Here is a 10,941-nt window from a genome sequence, read left to right as displayed (position 1 = left end):
ACTAGAAACCTAGGACATTTTTATAGACTAGAAAATCTGCACATATGTGTTAAATATAAATTTGCTCAATAATTTTGTTTACATTGTATAATCCCATAAATGTGAAGGTGCTTTGTTTTTTATGGAGATGTAAAAGTGTTTTTAAAATATTCTTAGAACCAGGGTAGTTCTTAATGTACTATTTAAATCTCCATCCATAGTGTTAAGAATATAGTGTTAAGGACACAGCAGTAAGCAACTGTGCAGTCACTGAAATAAAGTATTATAGCGCTGTTATATCTTCTATATATTTTTGCTGTGCTCTTCCATGTAGTCTCCATGGCATACTACAATGCCACCAAAAATCAGTGCATTCTGCCTGGTTTGAACATGTCTGCTCAATTCAGTGTCCTAGCTGAACTGCCAAGACACTAACAAACTGATTCAAAATACAAAAATATATATTTATATAATTTAATTTTCAGAAAACATGGTTTTCAATGTTCTTGTTAACTAGTATAAAAAATCTTTTTACTTCTCTTCCATAGGTGAATCTGTATTACCAGTTCTGATATGCAGTACCATTTCTTTATCCTCAGGCTCCAGTATATATGACTTCAATTATTTACATTCAATTGCAGTCCAAAATATTAAAAAGAAAACTCCAGAGATAATTCCCAAGTTTTAACATATATAGATGTTCTAACTAGTGAGATAAAATTTCATGCTCACATTCCATCCCACTCAAGAGACATATATCAACCAGCCAGTGTTCAGAGAGTTTATCTTACTTTCAACTTAATAGCCACAAAGTTCAAGTATATGCTGGTAGTTCAGAAATATGAGAGAAATCATATAAAGTGCTACTCTTTATGTGGAAAGGTGAAAACTTTCAACAATGAATGAAACACAATATGTTGAAATCCGTGATATGTATGCTAACAGCTGCCAATATTATATTGTGCCTTATTTACACATCAAATATTACCACACATATATGCGTAAAACATATATTAATATCCAGTTTAAAGCATCTACTGGGATAGAATTGTAGAATATACCCAATATATGCCCCCAAGGGAAGGATTACCACATCCTTCAAAGGGTAGCACAGTTGGGCAGTGGTGGTGCATGCCTTTAATCTCAGCACTTGTGAGGCAGAGGCAGGCAGATTTCTGAGTTCGAGGCCAGCCTGGGCTACAGAGTGAGTTCAAGGACAGCCAGGGCGATCCAGAAAAACCCTGTTTCGGAAAAAAAAAAAAAAAAAAAAAAAAGGCAGTGGTGGCTCATGCCTTTAATCCCAGCACTTGGGAGGCAGAGGCAGGTGGATTTCTGAGTTCGAGGCCAGCCTGATCTACAGAGTGAGTTCCAGGACAGCCAGGGCTACATGGAGAAACCCTGTCTCGAAAAACCAAACCAAACCAAACCAAACCAAAGCAAAACAAAAACAAAGGGTGGCACAGATATCTGTGGATTTCTATAATATACATGACCCCATGGTTGACTGTAGGATGCCAAACCAAAGCCATGAAGCATAAAGTTGGGGGAAGATATGCACAACTAGCTCCTCAAAATCACTATTAGTCACACCTTTATACCATAAAGTAATATATTTTTTCTCCATGTACTTATACATATGTACTACACATGCATACATAAGATTATAGAATTTTTAAATAAAAAAACTTAGCCAATGATCTAAAATCCCAGTTTGATTCTGTTTCCACATAATGTGGAATACTGCCACAGTGTTGAAAACATGTGCTTCAGAATCTGATATGCCTCTTTTCAGTATGGCTCTGCCTCTTAGTATAAAATGATGAGCCTCTCATTTCATTTTCTTAGCCTCAGTTATCTCATTTACAATATGTGAAAAGTAACATATATGGTACCAGGCAAGATTAATGTTACAGCTGTCACTAAAATTGGAAATATTTGGATTTGTCTGAGAGATACATAGGTACACAATTAAGTTGTCAAAATATTTTCTTGATCACCTAAACTTACAAACTATTAACAGGATTATTTTCTATTATACTGTTTGTGGTAATTTATAACATAGACCATATAGAGACTCAATTTGCCTTAAAAGAAACTATTCACAACTGCTCATGTGATAATCACTATCATTAGCATAATAAAATCACACGTTGATTCAAGCTTTACTGGATTACATTTAACACACCTAACATAAGACCACAGTTGGAATTCCTAACCAGCAACCAAAAGCCAGTCTGAAACTTTTATTCTGACTTTGGATTATATTCTCAGTAGAATAGAATATTAAGGTCATTCTCTCTTGGAGATCATGTCTGGAAACTAAAATATCTTATGAAAACATAGGCGCACAAACATAACCGTGTAATAGGATTGCTGTATATACACATCTTTGGTGTCCTCCTTCATATTAGCCTGGACTCCATTCTAATTTACACATTAGGTTTAATAAATTACAGTACATGGAACAAAATCTCTATCAACCTTCTGGATTTTCTCTAGAGTAAATCAGAATTATGTCTTTGTAAGTGCCAGGTATGGGTTCATATGCTATGTGAAAAAAAATGAGCAGGAAACATAGTAGATGAAATCTTTGAGTTTAATGATTAACATACACTACTTCACAGCATTTATCACAACTATAATTATTTACTATCTATCTGCCCACTTAAGCTTAGAAAAAGTAGAAATCATATATATTATGTTTGGTACTAGATTCCTACATGGGACGTTAATATGTGTCAAGCATTATCCTAAGTACAACGTATGCATGAGTTAAAAGATAAAAAGGTTCTCTCCAGTGACTTTCTGAGGTGGGACCAGCTGGGAGTCACAGGTCACAGAAGCACCTGAGCAACTGGGACAGGGTCCTTTCTACCTCAATCTACCTCAATCTACAATTAGGAAGGACAACTGATCCACAACCCTCTGTGCACCATTCCCTGAGTAAAATATGTAAGAATTGAATAAAACAGAAGGAAGCGAATGTGTGAAGAATGAATTATGGGAAATAAAGCATAACAAAGTATAAACCAGTATGACCTATTAATGAATCAATAAGAAGCATACTTCTACCTACAGAAACACAGGATGAAAGAATTATTCATTTACTTATAGCTAAGAAAGGGGAGTGGGAGAGGGTGGATATGGGATTGGGGGGCATATGGAGGAGTAACCAGGAAGAGGGATATCATTTGAGATGTAAATGAATGGATTGAGTAATTTTTAAAAAGCAAAGAAAAAATATATTCCATTTGTATTTTCTATTTTTCACTATTTTTAATTTTATTTTTTGTTGAAAAATGCTTTTCACATGCTAGTCAAGTTCAATCTTAAGGCTGAACTTACATCCCTGGTGCAGATTTTGATTCTTACCTTGGCTTTGTCAAAGATTATTGTATGACCTGTTCAGTTACCTCCATAACTTATAGTCTCATTTATAAAATTAAGGCAGAAAATTCAAACATATCTCTAGTATAAATTTTTAAAAAACATTGTATTTAGAGGTGAGAGAGAAGGGTCAGCTGGTAAGAGCACTTACTGCTCTTGTAGATAACCTAAGTTTAGTTCCTGGTATTCACAGGTATTAGGTGGCTCACAACTGCCTGAAACAACAACTCTAGGAGACTTGATATGTTCTTTGAGTTGCTGATAGAATATGTCTGAAGAATTTTTTCTTTCCAGTATTTAATAAGAAATCATTCTAGGAGGAAAACAATAGAAACAAAAAGTGACACTATTCAATAGGGGAAAGGGTATATAATTAAGCAGGTAGTTGCTTAATATTATTTTATTTAAATATTTTAAAGGCTTTATTTCAAAAGTTCAATATATGGTAACATACTTGTTACAAATAGCTAAAAAACAACATTTAGATAAGCAAACTTTACCTTCATTCGCTGTTTGTCCCATGGTATTCGCTTCTGCTATATTTTCCTACAAAGAAAAACACATAGTACTTTAGTTTAAGCACTATACATTTCTATGAGGTAATAGAAATAAAAATGAATTTCAGAGACATCACTTTAATAGCTTCCCCCTGAAGAAAAAAAGTTAAGAGTAGTAATTGCTAATGGAACTTGGGTAAGGTTAGGGTTTCCCTTTAGGGGGAACTCAAAACTGAGGCTAAATCAGAGTAAATGGTAAGTAAGCAGCCACTAGCATTCAAATTGAGGCCTATGCTAGAGCCCTCGTAATAATACTGAGTAGAAAAATCATGAATACAATTAAAAATTCCATGAACCAAGTTTTCTAACAAATATTACTTGTTAGGAGCCAAATAAGTACTGTAGAATAGACCTATAATCCCAATAATCAGGAAGCTGGTGCAGGAGCTTCTTGAATTTTAAGTGATCGCGGAGTACATAGTGATATTCTGTCTCAAAACTTTAAGGAAATTAATTTTAGGGGAAAATTGTTCATTAGTGAAGCTGGCATCCCTGCTGAATAAATTTATTTTTCCTTCATGTCCTTAACATGCTCCATAATCTACATCTGAATAAACATTATTAAAAAAAGTCAGGTGTTTAGAAAACCTCAATAGAACATGTCAACTCTATATTCCTATAGTTAAGATATAATGATGTGTAGACTAAATAATTTGTTAAGTAAAGGAATATACTCATGCACTCAACCAGAAAGAACTCTATTATCTCTAACCTAAGACTTATTTGCACTGAAATCCTCACCTCTTCTAACTTTACTTCTTCTGATAGTTTTTCCTCATTAATACCAATACTTCTTTCAATACTTAGCCTTATATTTGGTGTCCTTTCACTCATGTATTTAATCAGTGGCCAACAATTACTTAGGTGACTACACAGCTAATTTTCCTTCCCCTTGACACTTAGTGGTTTACACTTCCACTCAGTTCTATTCAGTGTACCAAAACAGCTGTCTAACTTGTTTTGGCATTGGTATACTTTTCTACCATAATAATACATATCAGATACAGTCTGGTTTGTTTTCTTCCTACATCACCCTCCTGTTACAACTGGCTATACAATTAAGAAAAACATCTAGGCCTTTCTGTTGGGTAACACTAAGATCCTCTGTAATTTCAAATTTATCATATATGTATTTACTCACATGCACCCTATACCCTAACCCCAAAAGACTTGTTTCAATGACTCCTCATATTGTTTTTACTACACAAAATATTCTTTCCTCTTCTTCTGCTTCTTGAGATATTGCCAGTGCTTTTCATTCCATCAATAAATAAAACCTCTTTTCTGAAAGCTTTACTTTATTTAATACAAGTACCTGATTCCAGGTTTGGTTATTGATTTACTTAACAAATATTTATATAATTCCTAGGATGTGCTTAGTACTATGTTGATAGAAAATGCATACTCTAGAGTTAGCAGTGGAGAACATGCCTATAATCTCAGCACTTAGGAGGCTCAAACAAGGAATTTGAAGCCAGATTTGCTACCCAGCAAGACCTGTGACTAAAGGAGAAAAAGATGGAGAGGGTAGGGGAGATACACAATCTGCTACATAAAGTCTAGGAAACTGGGGCTAGAGAGATAGCTCAGTGATTAATAACTACTACAGTGAACTGGTTTACAGTTCCCAGCAAACATTTTAGGGAGCTCATACTGCCTGTAACTACAGCTCCAAGAGGCTTGATGACATCTTTTGAAATCCAAGAGCATAAGCACAAAACATCATAATGAACACATAGACAGACAGGCAGATAAGAGCACAAGCATAAAACATGTTAATCACAAAAAAACCTACAAATTATGTTTTTAAAAGCTGAAAATTCTTAAGTGACAGCAGATACTGGTGAGGACGTAGAGAAAGAGACTTCTCCACTGTTGGTGGGACTGCAAGCTGAAACAATCACTCTGGAAATCAGTCTAGCGGTTCCTCAGAAAATTGGGACATATTACTACCTGAGAACCCAGCTATGTCACTCTTGGGCATGTTCTCAAAAGATGCTCTAACATATAATAAGGACACATGCTCCATTATGTTAATAGCAGCCTTATTTATAGTAGCCAGAAGCTGGAAACAACCCAGTTGTCCTTGAACAGAGGAATGGATAAAAAAAGAAAAATGTGGTACATTTACACAATGGAGTACTACTCAGCTATTAAAAACAATGACTTCTTGAAATTAGCAGGCAAATTGATAGAACTTGAAAATATTATCCTGAGTGAGGTAACCCAATCACAAAAGAAAACACATGGTATGTACTCACTGATAAGTGGATACTAGTCCAAAAGCTTAGAATACCCAAGATATATTTCACAGACCATATGAAGCTCAAGAAGAAGGAAGACCAAAGTGTGAATGTTACAGTCCTTCTTAGAAGGGGGAACAAAATATTCACAGGAGGAAATATGGGGACAAAGTGTAGAGCAGAGACTGAAGGAAAGGCCATCCAGAGACTTCCCTACCTGGAGATCCATCCCATAAACAGTTTCCAAACCCAGACACTATTGTGGATGCCAGGAAGTGCATGCTGACAGAAGCCTGATATAGGTCCTGAGAGGCTGTGCCAGAGCCTAATTCAGATGTGGATACTTGCAGCCAACCATTAGACTGAGCATTGGGGACCCCAATGGAGGAGTTAGAGCAAGGACTGAAAGAGCTGAAGGGGTTTGCAACCCCATAGAAAGAACAACAATATAAACCAAGCAGACTGCCCCCCACAGAGGTTCCCGAAGTAAACCACCAACCAATGAGTACACATGGAGGGACCCATGGCTCCAGCAGCATATGTATAGCAGAGGATGGCCTAGTTGGTCATCAATTGGAGGAGAGGCCCTTGGTCCTGTGAAGGTTCTATGCCCCAGTGTAGGGTAATGCGAGGGCTGGGAGGTGGGTGAGTGGTTGGGGGCTCACCCTCATAGAATCAGGGAAGTAGGGATGGGATAGGGTGTTTGCCGAGGGGACACCAGGAAAGGGTTAACATTTGAAATATAAATAAATAAAATATCTAATTAAAAATGATGAAAATTCTAAAGAAGAAAACATTATTTGTTTATATATTTGTTTAATAACATTAAATCAAAATTATAGGCATTAAGGAGGAGTAAATATTCTATTGTCAGACAGAAAGAACAACTAACTTAGAATATAAAAGGCTTTTTGAACTTATATAAAAATATAATTTCTTTGGGGGGGGGGTCTTAGAACACTCCTACAAACATGATAAATGTTCCTAAAACCCAGCAGACTTTATGTAAGAAGTGGAGCATGCTCCAACCCCAGAGTAACACCATAGAAACACCATAGAAGAAGGAGAAGGGTTCCTTATAATCCCAGGGAAAGAGAAGTTGTTGGAAGCAAAGCAGTTTTGTGGGCAACCTAACAAGTTTTCAAAGGGGAAAGAGGCCAAAGCTATACACACAAAAATGTTATAAAGGCTTACATGTGTGGAAGTCAACTACAGTTATAACAGAATCTGCCTATAAAGAGGATACTAAAATGAGAAAAGATCAAGCGACCCAATTCTGTTTCATGTTTTGTTATGATGGCGTAAAACAGTGTTATAGTTATATGTGTATGTAGACTGTGTTGGGGGATTTGTGGCTCATTCTCATAGCTGATAGTTTCAAAGAGTAGAGAAAGAACAAAATGGAATTTCAGATTAAAGACAAAAGAAGCTCCTGTCTCTGCCACTAGCTTTATGAAATCCATTGTTACTCAGGTTTTCTCTTGATCATCAGTTCCCTCTATAGTCTCTCAAAGCTCATGGCTTTAAGAGCTACCCATATTTATACAACTCATAAAACATTGTCATCTCTCTTTGATCTTACCTTTGGAAGTCAAACAAATCAATTAGGGTAGACTATTTGATACCAACTAGAACTACAAGATGCATGAGTTCAGAAAATAATAAAGATGCAAGGCTATTGAGATAGCTCAGAGGTTTCTCCATGTTATGTTATGGCTAACATTCTTTACAACACATACCATGTAACCATGAAAATGAGGTATAGCCATGTAGGTATTAGCACCCAATTCTAGAATCTTGAACAAGTCAGAACTTAAAGACAGAAACAAAGTGAAGTGGGTTATATACGTTTCTAAGGATCAGACATTTTCATTCCCAACGAAAGAGCCATTCTCTAGTAAATTATCAGAAAACTTCCCTAGCAATTATTGAATAAAGTGGTCTACCAAAACCCAAACCAATTGTCAACTTGTGCTGAATCTCTGAGGTAATTATTCACAAACATTTTTTTCCTTTAAGATGAATTAACACTAGAGAAACTTTTGGACCCACACTAAAAAGACAAACAAACAAACCTTGTGTATTCCTAGAAATTTCATTTCATTTCTTTAGGAAAAATTCATCATCTGACATATTCTTGAAACTATTATACAGATTAATAAAGATGAAATGATGGAAATCACCAATAATCCTATTGTCAAGTAATATGTGCGCTTATCCATCTGTTTATCCTTCCTATTAAAATACATACACATAAACCCACATACAACATTTATTTGAAAGTATGTATTATATATACACCTTCAAAGTTCCACACAAGCCAACATTGTCAGGTAAAACAAAAGTCTCCACTGTCTTCACAGTATGAGAGAAGGAAAAATATCTAAATTAAAAGCATAAAATAAACACAAATTTTTTCATTTGACTTGAAATTAAATTTTCATTTAATTCAAATATTTTGTAGCAACATGCTTCTAACAAATTAAAAAACTCTCATAACTAAGTTTTTACATTGTTGATAGCTATAATTAAAAGAAAAAAAGGTATGTTACTTGCTGAATTGGACATGATTCATCATGTTATGAATTTACAACTACTGATTTTATTCACTCAGGTTATTAAAAATAATGAAAGTCTCATTTTGAAATATAAGTGAAAGTAATCAGAAAAAAACTAAGTTACACATGTCACAACTATATTTAAAAGTAGACAAACACGGTAACACACTCCTGTAATCCCGACACATGAGAAGCTAAGACAATGGCAAACAGGGAAACTGTGTCTCAAAAGAAAAGTATTTTGAATAAAATTAAATAAAAATTCTATTGGTGACTCAGCAATACTTAGAATATGATGGTAATAAGGATTTGTATCAAATAGTATCCTCCAAAAAATAAAAAATTCTAGAGAGATTCGTAATATTTTAGTAAGATCTATCACAACAAATTAGAAATTTACTCTTTTCCTAATTCAAAACAAATCCAACAGCACTTAAAAGTGGAGACAGGAGGCCCCTGAACTCCTGTTCAATGCTAGCCTGAGTTACATGAGACCCTGGATCAAAAGATAAAATACATAAAAAAAAAAAAAAACACAAGAGAAAAAGAAAACAGTCAAAGAATCATATTTTTAAGTTATATTTACTTGCCATTTTAAAATTATTTATGGGGAAGTTCTAAACATAAATGGTAGAATTTCATATCAGAAAATATATAATAGACAAGTTAAAGGTTGCCACAATACTAATTTATAATTGCAAATTCCTAAGGTTTTAAAACGTATCCACAAGCTAATTGCTCAAAAACCTGTGGTCCACTGACATTTGTGAAAGGCTAGAGTTAATTGCAGGGCATAACAATTTACTACAGGCAGCTCATGGTACTATATTTTGACAAAGAAGTAGATCAAGTTACAGCCTACTTTTATTATCAGCAAGGCTAGATTTATAGTTTCTAACACCAGTCCTCCAAGAAATGATAATAACAGTACCTACTAAACAACAGACTGTAGAAAAGCATGCAATAAAATGCCATCTAAAGTGTCTAGAAAACTAACCACCCCTGATAATAATTCATACATGTAGCAGTTATCAGTAAATTACACATTTAAATATCTATAACTTTTGAAAAAAGTTGATAAAATCTGAATTTTTAATGAAAAAATCTGATTATAAAGTAATTTAAAACTAATGTACCTATCACTATTGGCTATTTTATCTCAATAGTGCCCACAAAGACTTTTATCTGGGCCGATTTATGAAATTCTAACAAGTTAGTTAAAAATTGGACATTACTTCCAAGTAATTTTAAAGTATGATGTAAAAGATTCCAAGTAATATACTTTTAATTTTTTCAAAGAAAAAACCACAAGAGCTTCACAGCAAGAAGTATATTTCTGTGCTCAAACATAAGAGAACTTAAATACATTTGTATTAGTATTTGAACCTAAATATACATAAATCAAAATAAAAGCTAGCCAAAATTGATTTAAGGTGGCAAAAGTGACCAAATATTAAAATCAGGGACCTTTGACAATATTCATACTTAAATAACTTCTCAAGGCTACAAGGTAAATATCAAACAGAGTTGTTTATATCTGGAATTCTGTACGAGTTAATCCTTTTGAGAAACAAAAGTTGAGGAAACTGATATGTATTCTGAAGGCAAGACCCAATAAACACAAGTCTTGTCCTAAGAAAAGAAAATGTTGTCAGTATATCATAGAATTGCAGAGTATCTGTGGCTTTTTAACTTTACAATGGCACATTACTACAAAAAGTGAGCACTCTCTTTCTGGTCTTAGAAAAATTTGGTCCTATAAACTTAGAAAGGGGCAGAACCAGAGCCATAAACATAAGTCACAAGTAGGGGAGTTGAGGGGTCTTTATCTTCAAATATTTCCCAGCTCCTTTCTTACACAAAAATCAAACAAGTTGACTCTATTGTTTAACTCTTTAAAATAAAAAATTCCAAAGAAAAATTTCATCTAGTCTAGAAAGCATCATCACATTCAGCGGCCATATGTACTGAAAACTCTTCCTAACACATGCCTCAAAACAAAAATAGGAGAAAGCTTTGGGGATATTATGTTTAATAGAAATTACAACATAGACATCATTACTATTATTTCTATGGCTACCAAGGTTTACTTATACCAGATAACAAAGGCAAAATAACCAAAAATGTCTTACGCATGAAAACAAAAGATATTTCATTTTAAATCTTAGATGGTTTCTCAAATTTGTTCAAGTTACCCTGCTTTAAAAAAAAAAAAAA

At 34.2% G+C, this 10,941-nt stretch overlaps 1 protein-coding gene across 6 annotated transcripts in view; it reads right to left on the bottom strand.

Annotated features, from left to right (window-relative positions):
- Window positions 1–10,941, bottom strand: part of Scml2 (Scm polycomb group protein like 2) — an 84,339-nt gene that overhangs the window by 69,140 nt on the left and 4,258 nt on the right. For all 6 annotated transcript variants that reach the window (XM_031370499.1, XM_031370509.1, XM_031370517.1 and 3 more), the window contains exon 2: window positions 3,867–3,912. In XM_031370499.1, the coding sequence (XP_031226359.1) occupies window positions 3,867–3,888 (22 nt within the window). In that variant the 5' untranslated portion in view covers window positions 3,889–3,912. The remainder of the gene's footprint in view (window positions 1–3,866; window positions 3,913–10,941) is intronic.

Source organism: Mastomys coucha, chromosome X, assembly GCF_008632895.1.
Source record: "Mastomys coucha isolate ucsf_1 chromosome X, UCSF_Mcou_1, whole genome shotgun sequence".
Lineage (NCBI taxonomy): Eukaryota > Metazoa > Chordata > Mammalia > Rodentia > Muridae > Mastomys > Mastomys coucha.
The sequence above is the reverse complement of the archived record's forward strand: the minus strand, read 5'-3'. Positions and strand labels throughout refer to the sequence as shown.